At 54.0% G+C, this 23,032-nt stretch overlaps 2 protein-coding genes across 3 annotated transcripts; one reads left to right on the forward strand and one right to left on the reverse strand.

The window, feature by feature from the left end:
• The first annotated feature begins 1,970 nt into the window (after positions 1–1,970).
• On the forward strand, positions 1,971–10,925 carry LOC115408236 (histone-lysine N-methyltransferase SUV39H1). Of its 2 annotated transcripts, none has more exons than XM_030118872.1 (6): positions 1,971–2,010; positions 4,014–4,159; positions 4,527–5,192; positions 7,047–7,193; positions 8,855–8,984; positions 9,756–10,925. In XM_030118872.1, the coding sequence occupies exons 1-6, from the start codon at positions 1,992–1,994 to the stop codon at positions 9,887–9,889; spliced, it is 1,242 nt and encodes a 413-aa protein (XP_029974732.1). In that variant the 5' UTR covers positions 1,971–1,991; the 3' UTR covers positions 9,890–10,925. The 2 variants fall into 2 exon arrangements, 1 of the variants encoding a protein (XP_029974732.1); XR_003933753.1 differs by having other exon boundaries at positions 1,990–2,010; positions 8,860–8,984; positions 9,756–9,887.
• Positions 10,926–12,690: 1,765 nt separating this feature from the next.
• Positions 12,691–22,768, reverse strand: gpr173 (G protein-coupled receptor 173). The gene is made up of 2 exons (XM_030118635.1): positions 22,612–22,768; positions 12,691–14,182 (listed from the first exon to the last, which is right to left on the reverse strand). The coding sequence occupies exon 2, from the start codon at positions 13,977–13,979 to the stop codon at positions 12,834–12,836; it is 1,146 nt and encodes a 381-aa protein (XP_029974495.1). The 5' UTR covers positions 13,980–14,182; positions 22,612–22,768; the 3' UTR covers positions 12,691–12,833.
• Positions 22,769–23,032: the final 264 nt, after the last annotated feature.

Below are 23,032 nucleotides of genomic sequence, written 5' to 3' on the forward strand. Positions count from 1 at the left end.
GTAAGAGCTGGGTACCTTCTTTGTTTTTATTTTTATGAATGAAGTCCTCTGTCGTGCACTGTAGCTGTTCGATAGCTTAGCATGTTAGCCTGTGGTGGCTGCAAGCTACTGTTAACGCTACGGGCGACAGCAGCTCAGTTGGTAGAGCGGGTCATCTTATAACCGGAAGGTTGGCGGTTCGATCCCCGCTCCTGCAGGTGTAAAACTGGCGTTGTGTCCTTGGGCAAGACACTTCACCCACCTTGCCTAGTGTGAAAGTTGTGAGAGTGAATGGTTGGTGGTGGTGGTCGGAGGGGCCGATGGCTCAGATTGGCAGCCTCGCTTCCGTCAGTCTGCCCCAGGGCAGCTGTGGCTACAATAGTAGCTTACCACCACCGAGTATGGTGTGAAAGGGTGATGTGATATTGCAGTGTGAAGTGCTTTGGGCTCTGTCATGCAGGGTAAAAAGCGCTATACAAGTGTAGTCCATTTAACCTAAAACCCTGAGTTTTAAACACAACAGAGACATATATGTTTGTTTTAGATTTGTTGAGGAAGGAGGAGCGCCCTCGTCCAGCAGCAGAGCTCCTCTTCTTCAGACGGAGGTGGGTGCAGTCTGAACGCGGCCCGCAGCATTCAGATCTGGGCTTCCCTGCTCTGAACAATTTTGAGGAAGCGAAAGCTTCATCTTCTTAAAGTTGTTGTGGCATCCATGGACGGAGGCTGGTCATGTTCATAAAAGTGAGCAACAAAGCAGGGGAACTCGCTGTCAACACAGCGCAGAGCCAGTAAACCGGAAGTTGCAACACACAATGGCGCCGCCCAGCAGCACTTCCTGAATAAGTTTTCCTTGACTTGGTATATTCCACAGCCGCTGCTGTGGGATGAGGGCGCAAGTCCGAGTTTTGTCCAGTAGAGGGCGTCATTTGCCATTTAACAGGACACCTTTCTGAGGATGGATGAGGATGGGAGCCACGGTGCCGCAGTGATTAGCGCTCTTGCCTCACAGTAAGAAGGTCCTGGGTTCAAGTAGCGGCGAGGGGTGGGCCGTTCCGTCTGGAGTTTGCATGTTCTCCCGGTGTGTGCGTGGGTTCTGAGGTACTCCAGCTGGCAACCTGCCCATGGTGTACCCCCCACTTGCCTGAAGTTGCTGGACTGGCTCCAGCCCCCCACAACCCTGAATAGGACAAGCAGAAGACAGATGGATGGGCGCTCAGCCATTTCAATAGGCAAGAATGAATGAATGTTTTTTTTCTCTCACTCTCGTGCCACCCTGGACAGCTGCCCCAGAACCACCTCTGACCTCAGTGACCCTGCCTGCTGCAGGCCACCGTCAACACTGTGTTAAAGATGTTATTGCATATATTACTCTCTCCTGTTCTTTCCTTTTTTCTTTCTAAATTGTATATATTGGGACTCCCTGCTTGTCAGAATGTTTACATTTATTTATATTTCCATTCTCTAATATGATGACTCTTCTATCCTGTTGCTGTTTGTTTCATTTTTTTTCTTCATGTAGAGAGTGAACAAATGCCGGAGTCAAATTCCTTGCTTGTCACGCACAAACTTGGCTAGTAAAGCTGATTCTGACATATATGTCATTTTGTCTGCTTATGTCTTTTTTTTTATATCTTTTTATTTCAAGTCTACACTGTATCTGCCTAACAATCCACTCCTCTGTAGTGAGCGTGTTTTCTATGCCTCTCTCTCTCTCTCTCTCTCTCTCTGTCTCATCTATTCACCTACACCTACTTCATACATATGTCTGTGGACCATCTGCTTTTAACTCTGTGTATTTATATAGTAAATCTGTGTTCTATTTGCTGTAGGTCTATAGTTCTTTATTCTATACATGTATCTCTGTGCTGGAGTGCCGTCATGTGCCCGACCCGCCGCAGAGCTCATGGACCAATCAGAGAGCGTCCTCCAGGCACTGGTCCAATCAGGAGCGGCCCTTTCGAAGTCCCGCTGACCAATCAGATGCTCTCTATTTTGGCGGGTGTGCAGAAAACATGGCGGAAATTTTGAAAGGTAATTCCTGTAATCTGCACTCTGTCGCGTTTTCTTTAACTTCGCCTGTTCTGCAGCGAAGAGGCCACGTCCGCGTGCCGCCGTGAACTCGTGCGCGCACTTCTCTGCGTCGTGTTTACGTTTCATATCGCGGTTCGATGGTTTCATGTCCGTGTTTTATAGTTCCGTCAGCAGCGGGACACGCTGGATCCTCTTAAAGGATCGAGTCTGTCCCGGTCAGCCAGGCGTTAGCCCGCTCCGGGTCAGCCTGGCGTTAGCCCGCTCCGGGTCAGCCTGGCGTTAGCCCGCTCCGGGTCAGCCCGCTCCGGGTCAGCCTAGCGTTAGCCCGCTCCGGGTCAGCCCGCTCCAGTGTCACGGTGAGATCTGGGGGACACTCCGGGGACACTCCGGGACAGCTGTGAGGACCAGTTTAGCAGAGCCTCGCTTGCTGTCTCCTTTCAGAGACGGGTCGGTTTAAAGGCGGTCCGGGTCTCGTCCCGGTGTTTCTCCACTGCTCGCGTGCGCTGTGCGGATGTTTCATAAAGTATTCTTCATGAATATTTCTAAGAGTATGTTTTCACAAATTGCACACACAAACCATGATATCAGCAGACGCCCCTCAGGTACAGGAGGCAGTCACTTTTCGGCAGCTGAGTGATGTGAGGAGTGACACAGACCACTTCGAGGCAGGCCAGGGTGATGTTCACTGAGTTTGCAGGACTGAAAGCAGAGGAGATGAAGTCCAGTGTCACCCCTCACACCCCTCAGTTACCGGGGGCAGTCACTTGACGCTGCGCCCTGTACCTGAGGGACGTCCGCTGATATCATGGTTTGTGTGTGTAATTTGTGAAAACATACTCTTAGAAATATTCATGAAGAATACTTTATGCAACATCCGCACAGCGCAGGCGAGCAGTGGAGGCATGCAGAAACACGTCGATGCGCGTTCCCGTCGGGGGAAGTCACTTTTCGGCACGACACCGGGTCTCGTTTCGCTGACGCTGAAAGTCCAGAAGACTACAGTTATGGAGCAAAGCCTCCAGGAGCCTCTGACCAGGTCAGAGCAGGGCTGTGGTTCAGACAGGTCAGAGGTCACGGTAGCTCTGCGGGACAGAGACTGGGAGGCTCGGTGGAGCAGTGGTTCCTGCTCTCTGGCCTCACAGTGATGAGGTCTGGATTCAAACACCGGCCACAGGTTCTGAGCTGTGTGTGTGTGTGTGTGTGTGTGTGTGTGTGTGTGTGTGTGTGTGTGTGTGTGTGTGTGTGTGTGTGTGTGTGTGTGTTCTTGTATTTCTATCCTTGTGGGGACATTTGGCCCCAACAAGGATAGCAAAACGTGGAACGACGTGCCTTGTGGGGACCTTTTTCCGGTCCTAAGTAGGAGAAACAGTGTTTTCTTGACCATGTTGTTGTTACTGAAAAAAGTAAAAGTGCAAAAACATTTCTTTAGGGTTAGGCTTTGTTGTGGTGTGGGTTAGGGTTAGGGTAAGGGTCAGGGTTAGGGGCTAGACATGAATGGGAGTCAATGGACGGTCCCCACAAGGATAGAAATACAAGACTGTGCGTGTGTGCGTGTGTGTGTGTGTGCGTGCGTGCGTGCGTGCGGTCCAGGTCTGTTCCTGTCTACACCTTTCTAAAATAGTGCACCCCCCCCTTTTTTTAACCAATAATTCAGTGAGATTTAGTTTTTAAAGGATAAACTGAAATCCCTTCTCCAGGGAAATAAAAAAAACAAAACAAATCAAAGTTCAGTGAACTCACACAGCGTCATTCAGACACATGATTAAAGCCAAAACATAACAATAACAACACAATCTTGTACAATGGTTTAAAAAACAGTTATTTTCAAGTTATGTCACTAAAATGGACAAAGAAGACAAAGGGTGTGAAACGAGTCCCTGGGTTGCTGCTTTGAAGCTTTCGGGGACGATATGAGACTCGGTCCAGGATACGTCACTGCTGCCCGTGGCCAGACGGCGGCGCCGGGCCGGTCTGTCTGACTCCCGCTCCGTGTGTTTGTCCAGGCTGCAGTGTGCGCTGTAAGATGTCCTGGGACGAGCTGGAGGCCCTGTGTCGCGCTGAGAGGCTCTGCTGCCCACAGCTCGGAGTCAGCAGGGCCAACATCAACGACTACGAGGTGGAGTTCCTCTGTGACTACAAGAAGGTCAAGGTACGCCTCCTCAGGACCCTCTGCCTCGGTCTGGGAAGTCTTTGCATTATTATGCTGAGCAACGTTCCTGAAATCATTATATTATCTTCGTGTTTGTGTGGAAACCTTTGCATCCTATTTTATTTGACATTCTGGGCTGCGCTTACTTTGTACTTGGCTGTAAGACACATCTGTAAACCGCAGTGTGAAGCTCCGTCAGTCGGTCTGATGGCGTTTGGTCCTGCAGCGTGTCCCCATGTGTCAGAGACGGAACCTGATGGCTCAGGTTCTGCTGCTCTGACACTTGAACTTGTGGTGTTGTTGAAATGTTTGTTTAGGGGCAGTGTGTCTCTGATACATGATTCCATTCATACGGTCTCTGGTTCAGGAGGAGGAGTTCTACTTGGTGAAGTGGAGGGGCTTCAAAGAGGCAGAAAACACCTGGGAACCCAAGAGGAACCTCAAGTGCCCCAAACTGATGAAGCAGTTTCACCAGGACCTGGACTACATCCGTCGGCGCTACAAGAGGACCCCAAAAAACATCCCCAAAAAGCTGGACAAAGAAGTCTCCTCCTTCCTGGTCCACAAAGCCAAAGCGCGGCAGAGTCTGCAGCGCTGGGAGGCCCATCTGAATTACACCTGCAACCACCCGGGCCGCATCTTCGTGGTGAACGAGGTGGACCTGGAGGGCCCCCCAAAGAACTTCACCTACATCAACAACTACAAGGTGGGCGCGGGCATCGAGCTGGACGAGATGGCCGTGGGCTGCGAGTGCAAGCACTGCCTGGAGGAGCCGGTGAACGGCTGCTGCCCCGGCGCCTCGCTGCATCGCATGGCCTACAACGACCGGGGCCAGGTCCGCCTCCGCCCCGGCCAGCCCATATACGAGTGCAACTCCCAGTGCCGCTGCCCCCGCGACTGCCCCAACCGGGTGGTGCAGCACGGCATCCAGTTCGACCTGTGCATCTTCAAGACGGAGGACGGCCGGGGCTGGGGCGTCCGCACGCTGCAGCACATCAAGAAGAACACCTTCGTCATGGAGTACGTGGGGGAGGTAAGAACCCGGTCTGACGCGCTCACCCAGGGGACGGCGGCCGGCGCCTCCTCAGCTTCAGCCGCCGCTCACGTTTCCCCACCGCCACTCCTCTGGAGGAAGCAGTTCTGGCAGTAAAACCTGGAATTGAGTTCAGACTCACTCGTTTCCGTCTCAAAGCATTTCTTATTTCCAGCACCTGACTGATGCAGATAGTGAGTGGAGCGTGTGTGTGACCTGCAGTGTACAGCAGTGTGTGAAGTGCTACAGAAGTGTCGTCCAGTCCCCATTTCAGACCATGCTGGAGAAAGTTCATGCTGGCACAGTGAGACCAGGCAAAGGATGGCAGCAGGGCCGGCGCGGGCCCGACACGAGCGCCCCGTGGTAGTGTCGCGGAGAGTTGAGACGGGGGGGGGGGGGGAGTCGGCGATAGCTGCTAAAACGGGCCGTCATAGCGGCGCCGCTGCAGCACCGCGCCGCCACACTGCAGGGGATTCATTCAGAGGGTTCCGATCTCAGGATGATCAGGGTCCATTTGATCAGACTCATGATCTGAGCATGAAGAAATCCAGCTGGAGACTGGAGTTGAGCAGCTTTCTAACTGAAGCAGCTGTGGATGTTTGACACTTTGAAACTGGAAAACCTTATGCTGCACTTCAAGTTACCTCTCAGTAGGAGAACGGGAGCATTCAGGGTTCTTACTTTTTTGAAAAAACCTGGAAAAGTCATGGAATTTTAAAATGAGTTTGCACGTTTTATGCGAAACAGCGCCCCCTGCAGGCCTTGGGCGTAATGCAGCTTAGTGAAACACTCGTCCCTGTGGCTCACGTGCACGGAAGAGGGGGACTCTGTCTTCGCTCGTTTAGCAGCGCTCGAGTAAAATGTAAGTTTCTTCTCCCTGGTGGAGTCTGTGTGGAGCTGCAGTGCTAGAAGCCAGTCTGTTCTGACTTTCTGGAAGATCCTGCTCAGTTGTTGCTCACTAAGCATCTGGAGGAGTAATGGCGGACAAAACGAAATTGAACTCAATCAGGCCGGAGCGTGCATTACGTCATTCTTCTCAAATTCTCCCCAAAAATAACTCTGGTTCCGGACCGGCACTGTGACTTTCAAGTGACAGTTTAGCCTGTTAGAGGTTCTGGTAATGAATATGTCAGGGCACATTGTACACATCTTTAAACATGTGTCACATATTTATGGTGGAAAATAAGTATTTTTAAGGTTGTATAACTCCTTAATGCACCTTTAAATATGTATGAACCCTGAGCATTTGAAACGAAGTGTTCAGACCTTCAACTAGAACAGAAGAACACTTTAGAAAGGTAGTCTGCTCCTCTGGTGGTGAACTCTGCTCCTCTGGTAGTGAACTCTGCTGCTCTGGTGGTGAACTCTGCTCCTCTGGTGGTGAACTCTGCTGCTCTGGTAGTGAACTCTGCTCCTCTGGTGGTGAACTCTGCTCCTCTGGTAGTGAACTCTGCTCCTCTGGTGGTGAACTCTGCTCCTCTGGTGGTGAACTCTGCTCCTCTGGTAGTGAACTCTGCTGCTCTGGTGGTGAACTCTGCTGCTCTGGTAGTGAACTCTGCTCCTCTGGTAGTGAACTCTGCTCCTCTGGTAGTGAACTCTGCTCCTCTGGTAGTGAACTCTGCTGCTCTGGTGGTGAACTCTGCTGCTCTGGTAGTGAACTCTGCTCCTCTGGTAGTGAACTCTGCTCCTCTGGTAGTGAACTCTGCTCCTCTGGTAGTGAACTCTGCTCCTCTGGTAGTGAACTCTGCTCCTCTGACGTTGTGTCTCTGGATTGTGTGTTCAGTGAGTTGTCTCCTGTGTTCTGCTGTCAGTGTGTGTCCTGAGTGCGCCTCTGAGTTTCCTGGTTTCCTCCAGATCATCACCACGGATGAAGCCGAGAGGCGGGGTCAGGTGTACGACCGGCAGGGCTCGACCTACCTCTTTGACCTGGACTACGTGGAGGACGTGTACACAGTGGACGCCGCTCACATGGGAAACATCTCACACTTCGTTAACCACAGCGTGAGTGTCCATACTGAACACGCACACACACACACACACACACACACACACACACACACACACACACACACACACACACACACACACACACACACACACACACACAGTAGGTCACATTTCAACAGGAGTGACGATAAACGAGACGTGGCCCGGAGTGGCCGTATCAGGAAACTTTGCCTACTTGAAGCTAAACACGTCTTGATTCTGATCTAACAGTCCAAACTGTCCTGTTCATCTTTGTGACTGTTTCTTCTTAAACAAGCCAAGAGAAGTGCCGACTGCACCTACTTAGAAACGCTTAATGAGACTTCTGAGCCGGAACGAAGCTGACTTTCCTTTGAAACATGAGCAGAGCCGTCCGCTGCAGCAGATCGCTGGAGGAACGGGACTGTCCTCACTGATTTGGTTCCCAACACCTGTTCTTTTTCTAAAGTAACAAAATAAACATTTGAAATGCTCCAAATTCCAAAAAAGGAAAAAATGGCAAAAAAAAGCTGTGGAGCTTGGAGAAGAACAAGATTTTTCTCAAGCCTGAGGAGTGCAGTGTTTTAGACCGCCTGAAGGCCGATTCATCCTCCAGCAGAACAGGATCAGAGCTCAGCCCGGAGGAGGTGGAGAACAGAATGACGTCATTTTGTTCTCCACCTCCTCCTGGCTGAACAAGGTTCGGCTGGGCGATCAAGAAGTCTTCTGTGATTGGTCATTTGTCCTGCTTCACCTCGACACTCCCGTTTAATGTCAAAGTGGAACCGCAAACACTCCATATCCCCGCAAAAATAAATGAATACATGCAACTTTATAGTCCCCACATCTCTCCAAAAAATCATGAACCAGAATTTTATAAAAGACATATTTCTGAATCCAAGTTCTTTAAAAGACATGGCAGAAACTTTTCACATTGATCGCTGTATTTAAAATATTTTTATTGGGTTCTTGAGTTGAACATTAGTTTGAAACAGCCCCTGTAACTCCCTCCTGCCAGGCTCCAGGCCTGGAGGAGTCTGGAAAACTCCAGAAAGTCATTTCTTGATCCCAGGCTGCCAGAGATGCTCAGAGTCCCGACGGTCTCTCTGGTCCTGGAGGTTGCTGGTTCCTCCACCCTCTGGCTCCTCTTCCATACTGCCACTGAGCAGGAGCAGCAGAGCAGCAGAGCAGGCGGAGCTGGTGGAGCTGGTGGAGCTGGTGGAGCTGGTGGAGCTGGTGGAGCTGCTGGAGCTGGGTGGTGCAGCAGCTGCATCTGTACAGATCATGATCCAATCATTTTCAATGCTTGGACCAGTAATTAAAGAGCTTCTCCTTCAGCTGAGACTGGATCCGGAGACGGATCAATAAAACACAAGGCTCTTAATTCCTGAGGATCAAAGCAGGAGAAATGAATCGTGAAGAAATTAAAATATATAAGAAATTATTTTTATAATGATGTAAGGATGAAATAAATATTATTCATAGACTGCAATGTGCATAAAGCACAGATGAGTTTCCGGCTGCAGGCCGAGGCTGTAAAGGGATTTCTGGGCTGTTGTGCAACAGCGAAAATCCATAAAGGTAAAGAGTGTAGTCTGGTGACCTGAGTGGAAATGAGCAAGGCGTTGGTGATGTGGATGAATTCCTGCTGGTTCCGACCTCCCAGTACAACATGCCTGTTTCTGCTTCCTCTGCAGTGCAGCCCCAACCTGCAGGTGTTCAACGTGTTCATTGACAACATCGACGAGAGACTTCCCAGAATCGCCTTGTTCTCCACGCGCTCCATCCGGGCCGGAGAGGAGCTGACCTTCGACTACAGGATGCAGAGTACGTTGACCAGCTGACCGCCGCGCCTGAACCGCCACGCTCAGTGTGCTGGGAGTCAGGCTCTTACTATTCACTGCAGCATGGTGGCGCTGTGCCTCACAGCAAGAAGGTTCTGCTTTCAAATACCCACCGGGGGGCTTTCTGCATGGAGTCTGCATGTTCTCCCTGCCTGTGTGTGTGTGTGCGTGTGTGCGTGTGTGCGTGCGTGCGTGCGTGCGTGCGTGCGTGCGTGCGTGCGTGCGTGCGTGCGTGCGTGCGTGCGTGCTGGAGATCTATATACACCCAGCACCCCAGGCCAGTGCAGAGGGATTGGTCGACTCCTCCACACATGGAGCAGCTGAGGAGGCGGTCAGCCACAGCCCTGCTGGCTCTGTGTGAAACCCACGGCATCATGGGGAATTTCTGGAGGTGGAATCCCCTGTGACCCCCGTGTTGTGAACCTGGGGCAGTAATCAAAGAACAGAGCTCATCACAGAGGCATGTGAAAACTGAGCCCCCGATACGGGAACAGCAGATGACCACTGTGGAGCCAGACGTCCTGTTTCAGGACCAACCAGCCAATCAGAGCTCAGCCAGTCACTGGCTTTTCTTATTGTGCACGAAAAGTTAGAAAAAGCAAAGCCCCGCTTCCCTGTTGCCATGGCGCCTGGTTGATGCTGTCTTTTTAAAGAGCTGGAGCTGAACTCTAGCTGGGACTGAGTGTCCCGGGTCAGAGGTCAGAGGTCAGAGCCTGAGCCTGAGCCTGCTTTGTGAATGTCCTCCTGTCTGCAGTGGATCCCGTCGACACGGAGAGCACCAAGATGGACTCCAGCTTCAGCGTGGCCGGGCTGCCCGGCTCGCCCAAGAAGAGGGTTCGAGTGGAGTGCCGCTGCGGGTCCGAGTCCTGCCGGAAGTACCTGTTCTGACCCCCGCCCCCCCCGCCCGGCCCCGCCCCCCGGGCAGAGGAGGAGGACCTTGTACAGACTGATGGGTTGTTTGCATGATTTGTCTGTGTTGACTGTGCCGTTGTGCCGTTCGGGTGTCTGGTCACACGGTCCAGCGACCGACCGGCCGGGGTCGGAGGTCACGGTCCAGCGACGGACCGGCCGGGGTCGGAGGTCACGGTCCAGCGACGGACCGGCCGGGGTCGGAGGTCACGGTCCAGCGACGGACCGGCCGGGGTCGGAGGTCACGGTCCAGCGACGGACCGGCCGGGGTCGGAGGTCACGGTCCAGCGACGGACCGCTCCCACTCCGGACAGCCCGGGGTCGGAGGTCACAGGTCAGGAAACGGCCTGCACTCTGGCCCAACTGGAACTGCTTTCGCAGTGGAACTGTTCAAGTGTCCCTCCGACATCACCACCGCTCCACTTCCTGTACACACACACACACACACACACACACACGAATTGGCACAGAGCAGTGTGTTCAGACAGTGTGAGCATGGTGGCGTGTTTCCATGCTGCCGCCTGGGGGCGGAGCTCCAGAATGACCTCCATCTGCTGAGCAGGACGTCAGCTGTGTGAACTCTGCTGCCCCCTGTGGCCAGACGTGCTGCTGCAACAGTGACCTGTTTGGGCGGGGTGTGTTCTGCTGTGGTTCTGGTTCTGGTCCGCCCCAGGCCTCGGGGCTTCATCAGAAGGTCCAGTTTGGCTCAGAAGAGCCGCTCCCTGCGGCCCAGCCTGGGTTTGATGGTCTCAGCAGGTCCCCGGCCCAGCAGACTGAGGCGGAGCGGCGGCGGCGGCGGCGCTGTGGCTGCAGCTGCAGACGGGTCTGTTTGTAGCAGGGCAGCTGTATGTGGTGATTTGTGAAGCTGTAATAAAGGCCCTGGATGATCTGCTGGCGTGTGGGCGGGGCTGAGCGGTCCGCCGTCACAGGCCGTCCGGAGCAACGTACTGCCGAGCGTTCCGGTCGTTCAGGAGACGGACCGCTTGGAATCACACACACCTTTAGTTTGGCAGCACTTGCGAGCAAAATGAAAAATTATTAAAACTTTTTTATCTTTTTACTGGGTTGTTTGGTTCTCTCTCTCTTTCTTTGTGTGTGTGTGTGTGTGTGTGTGTGTGTGTGTGTGTGTGTGTGTGTGTGTGTGTGTGTGTGTGTGTGTGTGTGTGTGTGTGTGTGTGTGTGTGTGTGTGTGTGTGTGTGTGTGTGTGTGTGTGTGTGTGTGTGTTCTGGCTGCCTGCTGTGAGGATTTCAGTGGATTTGAGGATCAGGAGCTCACACCGTAGACCAACGGGTGGTTGGCGTCCCTCTGAGGAGGGCGCAGCAGATGGCTGCTGTCTGAGCCGCCTTGCGTCTGCTCAGAACCGGACTCCAGTCCTGATCCCGGTGCAGCGATAGAGCCGACACACAAACCTGGTTTCCCAAGTCGGTGATGGCAGGACCCTCAGGACCCTGTGGAGTCACTGACGACTGGAACAACCGGTCCACCTCTCCTCAGTGACAGGTTCTGGAAGAACCCACCCCCCGTCCAGGTGTTCCAACAAGTTCCAGACCAACATCCAACCTTCCCTTTCCTTCTGGAACCCCAGAGAAAGCTGCTGAAGTTTCAGACCATTGATATAAGAATGACCCATCAGAGTCTTCAGTCAGGTCAGAGCTCTGGTCTGTCTGAGCCCAACGTCCAACATGAACTGGTCCCTGTCCTGGTCTCTGTCCTGGTCCCTGTCCTGGTCTCTATTCTGGTCTCTGCGCTGGTCTCTGTCCTGGTCCCTGTCCTGGTCTCTATTCTGGTCTCTGTCCTGGTCTCTGTCCTGGTCCCTGTCCTGGTCCCTGTCCTGGTCTCTGTCCTGGTCCCTGTCCTGGTCCCTGTCCTGGTCTCTGTCCTGGTCTCTATTCTGGTCTCTGTCCTGGTCTCTGCGCTGGTCTCTGCGCTGGTCTCTGTCCTGGTCCCTGTCCTGGTCCCTGTCCTGGTCTCTGCGCTGGTCTCTGTCCTGGTCTCTGTCCTGGTCCCTGTCCTGGTCTCTGTCCTGGTCTCTGTCCTGGTCTCTGTCCTGGTCCTGGTTCTGCAGAGACGGGTCCAGATGATGGTGTAAAGCGCTGTGAATGAAGAAAGAGCCATTTCCATTCATCCACATGAAGTCTCGTCTTTAATGTCACAATGAGATCATGAAACACCAACAGGAGTCCAACACTCATTCCATCACACAGGGGAGGTCATGGCAGGAACCCTGTGTGTGTGTGTGTGTGTGTGTGTGTGTGTGTGTGTGTGTGTGTGTGTGTGTGTGTGTGTGTGTGTGTGTGTGTGTGTGTGTGTGTGTGTGTAGTGGTTTTCAGCGGGCTCCTCACCACTTCACTCTGGTTTTCATTATCAAAACGGTTTTTCTTTTTTAGCCAAATCCAGATTTCCTCCCTAAGCTTCTCTGATCGCAGGGTATCTGCCGTTTCCAGCTGGCGGTTCTAAACGGTGTCGTTCCACCAAGGCCTCATCAATGCTCCTGCTGGGCCTGTTAGAACCTGAAGACAGAACACCAGAGCCCCCGTGTCTCCATGACAGCTACCAAAGAAAGAAGGAGCATGTGGACATGGTGTTGATCTGCTGATACTGTAGCAAAACCAGCTGAGAGGAGCGTCTGGTGAAGCGGCTCTCAACAGAAACAAGCTGCTGCTGTGATAAAAATCCACTTTATGAGACCGAAGTCTGCCTCGTAGACCGGCTGATGATGCTTCAGAGGTGTGAAGCAGCTGATTGGTTGGACCTATCTGGCTTGATTTCCAGTGACGACCTCCACGTGGCAGTTCAGCCAAAGGCTAGACGGACACATGCTCCCCAAACCACCGCCGGCTGGCGTACGCCCGCCGCTCCGCAGCAGCTCACGCCGTTTCCACCGAAACGCCGCCAACACAGAAGTCCCGGCCGGCGGCGGCGTCACATGACACAGTAAGGCTCTTGTGGCAGATGAGGTTTAGTCCTGCAGCAGGCTGGTAGACGGGAAAGGAGCCCTTTCTTCAAGTCTTTGTTCAGGAAGAAGCAGACGATGGGGTTGACCCCGGCTTGGGCGAAGCTCATCCACACGGTGGTGGACAGGTACCGGTGCGGGATTGTGCAGGCCTTGACGAACACCCTCCAGTAGCAGGCCACGATGTAGGGGGCCCACAGCACCAGGAACAGCAGCGTGATCACGTAGAACATCCGGCCCAGCTGCTTCTCCGCCTTGAACTCCTCCATGCCCAGCAGGCGCCGGTTCTGGTTGTGCAAGTTCTGCCGGATCCCCAGCAGGGTGGGAGGCATCGGGCCCCGGCCGAAGCCCGCGATCCAGTTGGCGGCCGCCTGTCCCGTGGCCCCCGGGCCGTGGAAGGTCCAGTTCTGGCTGATGGCCGGCACCATCTGGACCGGCTTCATCTTGCGGTGCTTGTACTCGAACAGGAGCAGTTTCATGTAGACGGCGTGCGTGGCGAGGATGAGCACGGCCAGCATCAGCATGAAGCCCAGCGTGTCGTTGGCCTTGAAGTACCGGTGCTCGAAGATGCACTGGTCCTCCTCCCGGATGAACTTGTAGGTGCCCACGTCGAAAACGGGCGGGAACGCCATGGCCACGGACAGCGTCCACACCATGCACACCACCGCCACGCACGTCCAGAACGTCATGCGCTTGGCGTAGAAGCGGTGGTGCGCGATGGCCATGTAGCGCGTGACGCTGATGCAGAAGAGCATGAAGGCGGCGTGGAAGCAGAAGAGCACGGCCATGAAGGCCACCACCTTGCAGCTCAGCGCGCTGTAGGTCCAGGCCGAGCCGCTCTGGATGGACACCAGCACGAAGGGGAAGCAGACGGCGGCGCGCACCGTGTCCGCCAGCGACAGGTCCAGCAGGAAGTAGTACGGCGCCTTGTGCAGCGCCCGGTCCCTCAGCACCAGCAGAGAGACCAGCAGGTTCCCCAGCAGGCTGACGCAGATGATCAGTCCCAGCAGCCCCAGCTTCACGTAGGTGGACAGGGCGGAGGCGGAGCTCCCCGCCGCCGCCGCTCCCGCCAGGGGTCCGGCCGGCCCCTCGCCGCTCTCGTTGCCATTGGCCATCCTAAACGGCCCCCCGGGCCGCACCGCTGATTCCCAGGGCACCGGCGCCGCCTCTCCCCCGGCGCCACCTCGTCCACTCGCCACTCCTTCGTCCTCGTGGCTGCTTCCTGTCCGACGCTCACCAGTAGCACACGCCTCCCAGTCCGCATCGCTCCATGTCGGGCACGCTCGCTGCGGATGGAGGATGTTCCCTCGCTGCCACGCTGGAAGACACAAACAAGCCCAATGAGCGGAACCGCTTCACAACCCGAGTCCAGTTCCATCAGCAGGACGACCAACACGAAGACTGAGCTCTGCAGGAGGACAGCTTCCAGCTGCACGCCTGCTCTTCACAACCGCAGCTTTCTCAAGGGAAACAGTCGTCATGCAGCTTCTCTGAACCCAGCTGGAGGCGAGCTCACCACAAACCGTCCAGTGGCTCACCGAGCGGACCGGACCGGGAAGCCCTGGGCCGTGAGGACTGGTTACTGAGGGCTGGTTACTGAGGGCTGGTTACTGAGGACTGGTTACTGAGGACTGGTTACTGAGGACTGAGGGCTGGTTACTGAGGACTGGTTACTGGTTACTGAGGACTGGTTACTGAGGACTGGTTACTGAGGGCTGGTTACTGAGGGCTGGTTACTGAGGGCTGGTTACTGAGGACTGGTTACTGAGGGCTGGTTACTGGTTACTGAGGGCTGGTTACTGAGGACTGGTTACTGAGGGCTGGTTACTGGTTACTGAGGGCTGGTTACTGAGGACTGGTTACTGAGGGCTGGTTACTGGTTACTGAGGACTGGTTACTTAGGACTGATTACTGGTTACTGAGGACTGGTTACTGAGGACTGGTTACTGAGGGCTGGTTACTGAGGACTGGTTACTGAGGGCTGGTTACTGAGGACTGGTTACTGGTTACTGAGGACTGGTTACTGAGGACTGGTTACTGAGGACTGGTTACTGGTTACTGAGGGCTGGTTACTGAGGACTGGTTACTGAGGACTGGTTACTGGTTACTGAGGGCTGGTTACTGAGGGCTGGTTACTGGTTACTGAGGGCTGGTTACTGAGGACTGGTTACTGAGGGCTGGTTACTGGTTACTGAGGACTGGTTACTGAGGACTGGTTACTGGTTACTGAGGGCTGGTTACTGAGGGCTGGTTACTGGTTACTGAGGGCTGGTTACTGAGGACTGGTTACTGGTTACTGAGGACTGGTTACTGAGGGCTGGTTACTGAGGACTGGTTACTGAGGGCTGGTTACTGGTTACTGAGGACTGGTTACTGAGGACTGGTTACTGGTTACTGAGGACTGGTTACTGGTTACTGAGGGCTGGTTACTGAGGGCTGGTTACTGGTTACTGAGGGCTGGTTACTGAGGACTGGTTACTGAGGGCTGGTTACTGGTTACTGAGGACTGGTTACTGAGGACTGGTTACTGAGGACTGGTTACTGGTTACTGAGGACTGGTTACTGGTTACTGAGGGCTGGTTACTGAGGGCTGGTTACTGAGGACTGGTTACTGAGGGCTGGTTACTGGTTACTGAGGACTGGTTACTGAGGACTGGTTACTGAGGGCTGGTTACTGGTTACTGAGGGCTGGTAACTGAGGGCTGGTTACTGAGGACTGGTTACTGAGGACTGGTTACTGAGGGCTGGTTACTGGTTACTGAGGACTGGTTACTGAGGACTGGTTACTGAGGGCTGGTTACTGAGGGCTGGTTACTGAGGACTGGTTACTGAGGGCTGGTTACTGGTTACTGAGGACTGGTTACTTAGGACTGATTACTGGTTACTGAGGGCTGGTTACTGAGGACTGGTTACTGAGGGCTGGTTACTGGTTACTGAGGACTGGTTACTTAGGACTGATTACTGGTTACTGAGGGCTGGTTACTGAGGGCTGGTTAGTGAAGGCTGGTTACTGAGGACCGGTTACTGGTTACTGAGGGCTGGTTAGTGAAGGCTGGTTACTGAGGACCGGTTACTGAGGGCTGGTTAGTGAAGGCTGGTTACTGGTTCCTGAGGGCTGGTTACTGGGGGCTGGTTCCTGAGGGCTGGTTACTGGTTACTGAGGGCTGGTTACTGAGGACTGGTTCCTGAGGGCTGGTTAATGGTTACTGAGGGCTGATTACTGAAGGCTGGTTACTGAGGACCGGTTACTGGTTACTGAGGGCTGGTTAGTGAAGGCTGGTTACTGGTTACTGAGGGCTGGTTACTGGGGGCTGGTTCCTGAGGGCTGGTTACTGGTTACTGAGGGCTGGTTACTGAGGACTGGTTCCTGAGGGCTGGTTACTGGTTCCTGAGGGCTGGTTACTGAGGGCTGGTTACTGAGGGCTGGTTCCTGAGGGCTGGTTGCTGGTTACTGAGGGCTGGTTACTGAGGACTGGTTCCTGAGGACTGGTTACTGGCTACTGAGGGCTGGTTACTGAGGGCTGGTTCCTGGTTACTGAGGGCTGGTTACTGGTTACTGAGGGCTGGTTACTGAGGGCTGGTTACTGAGGGCTGGTTACTGGTTACTGAGGACTGGTTACTGAGGACTGGTTACTGAGGGCTGGTTACTGGTTACTGAGGGCTGGTAACTGAGGGCTGGTTACTGAGGACTGGTTACTGAGGACTGGTTACTGAGGGCTGGTTACTGGTTACTGAGGACTGGTTACTGAGGACTGGTTACTGAGGGCTGGTTACTGAGGGCTGGTTACTGAGGACTGGTTACTGAGGGCTGGTTACTGGTTACTGAGGACTGGTTACTTAGGACTGATTACTGGTTACTGAGGGCTGGTTACTGAGGACTGGTTACTGAGGGCTGGTTACTGGTTACTGAGGACTGGTTACTTAGGACTGATTACTGGTTACTGAGGGCTGGTTACTGAGGGCTGGTTAGTGAAGGCTGGTTACTGAGGACCGGTTACTGGTTACTGAGGGCTGGTTACTGAGGACTGGTTCCTGAGGGCTGGTTAATGGTTACTGAGGACTGGTTACTTAGGACTGATTACTGGTTACTGAGGGCTGGTTACTGAGGGCTGGTTAGTGAAGGCTGGTTACTGAGGACCGGTTACTGGTTACTGAGGGCTGGTTAGTGAAGGCTGGTTACTGGTTACTGAGGGCTGGTTACTGGGGGCTGGTTCCTGAGGGCTGGTTACTGGTTACTGAGGGCTGGTTACTGAGGACTGGTTCCTGAGGGCTGGTTAATGGTTACTGAGGGCTGATTACTGAAGGCTGGTTACTGAGGACCGGTTACTGGTTACTGAGGGCTGGTTAGTGAAGGCTGGTTACTGAGGGCTGGTTACTGGGGGCTGGTTCCTGAGGGCTGGTTACTGGTTACTGAGGGCTGGTTACTGAGGACTGGTTCCTGAGGGCTGGTTACTGGTTACTGAGGGCTGGTTCCTGAGGGCTGGTTCCTGAGGGCTGGTTACTGGTTACTGAGGGCTGGTTACTGAGGGCTGGTTCCTGAGGGCTGGTTGCTGGTTACTGAGGGCTGGTTACTGAGGACTGGTTCCTGAGGACTGGTTACTGGCTACTGAGGGCTGGTTACTGAGGGCTGGTTCCTGGTTACTGAGGGCTGGTTACTGGTTACTGAGGGCTGGTTACTGAGGGCTGGTTCCTGGTTACTGAGGGCTGGTTACTGGTTACTGAGGGCTGGTTAATGAGGGCTGGTTACTGGTTACTGAGGACTGGTTCCTGAGGACTGGTTACTGGCTACTGAGGGCTGGTTACTGAGGGCTGGTTCCTGGTTACTGAGGGCTGGTTACTGGTTACTGAGGGCTGGTTACTGAGGGCTGGTTACTGAGGGCTGGTTACTGGTTACTGAGGACTGGTTACTGAGGGCTGGTTACTGGTTACTGAGGGCTGGTAACTGAGGGCTGGTTACTGAGGACTGGTTACTGAGGACTGGTTACTGAGGGCTGGTTACTGGTTACTGAGGACTGGTTACTGAGGACTGGTTACTGAGGGCTGGTTACTGAGGGCTGGTTACTGAGGACTGGTTACTGAGGACTGGTTACTGAGGGCTGGTTACTGGTTACTGAGGACTGGTTACTTAGGACTGATTACTGGTTACTGAGGGCTGGTTACTGAGGACTGGTTACTGAGGGCTGGTTACTGGTTACTGAGGACTGGTTACTTAGGACTGATTACTGGTTACTGAGGGCTGGTTACTGAGGGCTGGTTAGTGAAGGCTGGTTACTGAGGACCGGTTACTGGTTACTGAGGGCTGGTTACTGAGGACTGGTTCCTGAGGGCTGGTTAATGGTTACTGAGGACTGGTTACTTAGGACTGATTACTGGTTACTGAGGGCTGGTTACTGAGGGCTGGTTAGTGAAGGCTGGTTACTGAGGACCGGTTACTGGTTACTGAGGGCTGGTTAGTGAAGGCTGGTTACTGGTTACTGAGGGCTGGTTACTGGGGGCTGGTTCCTGAGGGCTGGTTACTGGTTACTGAGGGCTGGTTACTGAGGACTGGTTCCTGAGGGCTGGTTAATGGTTACTGAGGGCTGATTACTGAAGGCTGGTTACTGAGGACCGGTTACTGGTTACTGAGGGCTGGTTAGTGAAGGCTGGTTACTGAGGGCTGGTTACTGGGGGCTGGTTCCTGAGGGCTGGTTGCTGGTTACTGAGGGCTGGTTACTGAGGACTGGTTCCTGAGGGCTGGTTACTGGTTACTGAGGGCTGGTTACTGAGGGCTGGTTCCTGAGGGCTGGTTGCTGGTTACTGAGGGCTGGTTACTGGGGGCTGGTTCCTGAGGGCTGGTTGCTGGTTACTGAGGGCTGGTTCCTGAGGGCTGGTTCCTGAGGGCTGGTTACTGGTTACTGAGGGCTGGTTACTGAGGGCTGGTTCCTGAGGGCTGGTTGCTGGTTACTGAGGGCTGGTTACTGAGGACTGGTTCCTGAGGACTGGTTACTGGCTACTGAGGGCTGGTTACTGAGGGCTGGTTCCTGGTTACTGAGGGCTGGTTACTGGTTACTGAGGGCTGGTTAATGAGGGCTGGTTACTGGTTACTGAGGGCTGGTTACTGAGGACCGGTTACTGGTTACTGAGGGCTGGTTACTGAGGACCGGTTACTGGTTACTGAGGGCTGGTTACTGAGGACTGGTTACTGGGGACTGGCTGCTGAGCTCTCTACAGGCTTGGTGGAGACATCAACACCAGACCGCGGAGCGCTGAAGCAGGGAGGGGGCTGAAACATGCAGCACCTGGGCTGGACGCCCCTGGTCTCCACGGAGACAGTGTTGGACAGTTTTAGAAAAGTTTCACTTTGGGAGTCATTTTAGAAAAGCTGCACTGCTTTGACCACCACTGTAAGGAAAGTTTTCTGTTTTCACCTGAAGACACTGTGTGAGCGAGTAGTGAGGAGGTGCAGACTCCCTGGGTCATGATGGTTCCTCCACCATGCCGTACCCATGAGAATGAGGTTTTCACCCAATACACAACTTGTAGAGCTGCATTCTCTCTATTTTCATTGGTGCCACATTTTCCCTTCCTTTGCCATACAAACTACACAAACCTGTCCTTAGTAAAGCAGCGGCTCTCTCCTGTGTGGAAACAGACCCAGATGGTGTTTTTAACCTCTATGATCCCTTCTTTTGAATTTTCTTTGTTTTTTGGGATTACTTTAGCCGGAAGTCCTTCTCAGGTTTGTTGTGCTATTTAAACTCTGAAAAGTGGAAGCAGCAAGGTTTCATTTGATTGGCTGAACTGGTTTCCTTGCAGTGTCTGACTGCAGTGCAAATCAGATCATTTATTGCAGCTCAGTCAGTCCTTGGCGATGTGTGTCCTGTGAATTTTGAAATGATGATAAACAGCAGCAGCTGTCTGAAGCTAAGGAAGAAGGGAATCTCCTCGTCTCTGAGTCATTTCAAGCATCTCAACTCGGAGTTTACTTCATATGTGACCAGAGAGAGCTGGCGCTGATGGTTTTACTGGTATTAGATCAGAGAGGAGATGGCCTCACTAATGAGATGGTGACTGACGACCTGACAGCATATTTCCTCATCCTGCTGCCTTAAAGAGAAACCGTCCTGTAGCTTCTGGAGGCTGCGCTCCGTCGCTGTGAGAAGCAGGACTGCGTGTCTTCGAGGAGGGGCTTTGTGAAGCTGCCAGTTGGTTGGCGGGGGAGAGCAGAGTCATTGTCAAGAACTGGGTAGCAACAGCAGCCCGACACTCCTGGCTTCAGCAGGAGGGGGAGGCGACAGCTCACTGGAGGAAACGCAGACCGGTGGTCTCTGACGGGGCTCCGGAACCGCGGGTCTGCTGAGGACGTGAGAACCTCAACCTGCTGCAGCCCGCCGGCCACAAACATAAGGCCTGTGGGCCCAAACCAGTCCCAGGCTGAGCCAAAACTGGCCAGATACCGGATGAAAACCAACCTGATTACAGAATCAAAACCAGCCAGAAACAGGGTGAAAACTGACCAGATGCAGGCTCAAAACCAGCCAGATACAGGCTCAAAACCAGCCAGAAACAGGGTCAAAACCAGCCAGAAACATGCTCAAAACCAGCCAGATACAGGCTCAAAACCAGCCAGAAACAGGGTCAAAACCAGCCAGAAACATGCTCAAAACCAGCCAGATACAGGCTCAAAACCAGCCAGAAACAGGGTGAAAACTGACCAGATGCAGGCTCAAAACCAGCCAGAAACATGCTCAAAACCAGCCAGATACAGGCTCAAAACCAGCCAGAAACAGGGTGAAAACTGACCAGATGCAAGCTCAAAACCAGCCAGAAACAGGGTGAAAACTGACCAGATGCAGGCTCAAAACCAGCCAGAAACATGCTCAAAACCAGCCAGATACAGGCTCAAAACCAGCCAGAAACAGGGTGAAAACTAACCAGATGCAAGCTCAAAACCAGCCAGAAACAGGGTGAAAACTGACCAGATGCAGGCTCAAAACCAGCCAGAAACAGGGTCAAAACCAGCCAGAAACATGCTCAAAACCAGCCAGATACAGGCTCAAAACCAGCCAGATACAGGCTCAAAACCAGCCAGAAACATGCTCAAAACCAGCCAGACACAGGCTCAAAACCAGCCAGATACAGGCTCAAAACCAGCCAGACACAGGCTCAAAACCAGCCAGACACAGGCTCAAAACCAGCCAGATACAGGCTCAAAACCAGCCAGAAACAGGGTGAAAACTGACCAGATGCAGGCTCACAACCAGCCAGAAACAGGGTGAAAACTGACCAGATACAGGCTCAAAACCAGCCAGAAACAGGGTGAAAACTGACCAGATGCAGGCTGAAAACCAGCCAGAAACAGGGTGAAAACTGACCAGACACAGGCTCAAAACCAGCCAGAAACAGGGTGAAAACTGACCAGATACAGGCTCAAAACCAGCCAGAAACAGGGTGAAAACTGACCAGATGCAGGCTCAAAACCAGCCAGATACAGGCTCAAAACCAGCCAGAAACAGGGTGAAAACCAGCCAGACACAGGCTCAAAACCAGCCAGATACAGGCTTATAAACTGGTCAGATACTGGGTTCCAAACGGCCAGCTACAGGATCAAAACCAGCTAGATTGAGGCTCGAAACCTTCCAGGTATGGTCCAAAACAGTCCAATACAGGGTCAAACCCGGAAAGATACAGGCCCAATAGGCCAGACACAGGGTCCAATCCAGCACAATATAGGTTCAGACTTGCTAAGGGTCTGTCCTGTCTGAGACAGTCTGACTCAGCCTGATGCAGGCTCCGGCCCGGTCCGATGCAGGCTCCGGCCCGGTCCGATGCAGGCTCCGGCCCGGTCCGATACAGGGTCTCATCAGTCCTTGTAAAGAGGAAGTAACAGAACAGCGCGAGGTGCCTCTGTCCAGGCTGAACAGGTGACGGTCCGGGTCTGGATGGACAGCTGAGGGACAGGAGGAGCCTGTGGCTGATGAGGGACTCTGCTCTCAGGGATGAACAGGGACATCCTGGATCCTCCACAGAGCCTGGCAGGTCTGTGTTTGGAGTTTGCATGTTCTCAGGTTTCTCTGAAGGTATCAATCAGAATGTCTGTCCTGTTACAGACTGATTTATTTACCTGTCCAGGTGAGCCTGCATTCAGCCTCAGTCACCTGTGACTCTGCCCTGGATAAGAACCAGGATGGTCTGAAAGCCTGGTGATCAGACCCTGGTGATCAGACCCTGGTGATCAGACCCTGGTGATCAGACCCTGGTGATCAGATCCTGGTGATCAGACCCTGGTGATCAGACCCTGGTGATGGTCAGACCCTGGTGATCAGGTCCTGGTGATCAGATCCTGGTGATCAGACCCTGGTGATCAGGTCCTGGTGATCAGATCCTGGTGATCAGATCCTGGTGATCAGACCCTGGTGATCAGACCCTGGTGATGGTCAGACCCTGGTACTCTGATCCAGATGACCAGACCCTGTTCTCATCCATGCCATCGTTCAGAGACAGAGCAGCAGCAGGCTGGGCCAGGCTGATGGCCCCCGGGTTTATAGGAGGTAAACCTGTAGACCTGATGGTCTCTACAGACCTGAATAGTCTTCATGCACCTGATGATCTCTGGAGACCAGAATAGCGTCTACAGACCTGGTGGTCTCTACAGACTTGAATAGTCTCTAGACCTAATGGTCTCTAAAGACCTGAATAGCCTCTGCAGACCCTGGTGGTCTCTGCAGACCGGGAGGAGGTCTTGTCAGGGTTTAGTGGGCAGCGTACCTGCTGAAGGGTCCCGGTCCTCCAGACTAGATCAGACCGGTCCTCGGTCTACATGGAATCCCGGACAGGCTGCTCTTCCTCCCGGTAGATCCCCGGTGATCCTCCATCCGGCGGCCTCTCCCGCTCCGCGCTCCGCTCGGATCCCGCGGCTCGGCTACCCGGTGGCGGGGCGCAGGCCCCGCAGCCCCCGGCCCGCCGCTCGCCTCGCACCGGGGCCGGTGCTGCGCATCGCGCCTGGAAGCAGAGAAGAGCCGCGGAGAGGAGCGTTCCGGGGCGGCGGCAGCCTGGCGCCGGGCGGCTGCTCGGGAAGAAGCGCAGCGTCCAATGAACGGCCCGTGTGCTAATCCAGGGCCGCTCGCAGCCGCTGCAGGGGCGCGACACGGCGGGGCGGCCCGGCAGCGGCCCCCCGGGGGGGGCAGCC

The sequence above is a fragment of the Salarias fasciatus genome, chromosome 20 (assembly GCF_902148845.1).
Source record: "Salarias fasciatus chromosome 20, fSalaFa1.1, whole genome shotgun sequence".
In the NCBI taxonomy this organism is placed as follows: Eukaryota; Metazoa; Chordata; class Actinopteri; order Blenniiformes; family Blenniidae; genus Salarias; species Salarias fasciatus.

Bases quoted from the DNA above. Each gene is read 5' to 3' on its own strand.
- gpr173 (XM_030118635.1), bottom strand. From the start codon at position 13,979: ATGGCCAATGGCAACGAGAGCGGCGAGGGGCCGGCCGGACCCCTGGCG.
- LOC115408236 (XM_030118872.1), top strand. The intron at 7,194-8,854 runs GTGAGTGTCCAT...CTTCCTCTGCAG, and splicing joins CACACTTCGTTAACCACAGC to TGCAGCCCCAACCTGCAGGT. The intron at 8,985-9,755 runs GTACGTTGACCA...TCCTGTCTGCAG, and splicing joins CTTCGACTACAGGATGCAGA to TGGATCCCGTCGACACGGAG.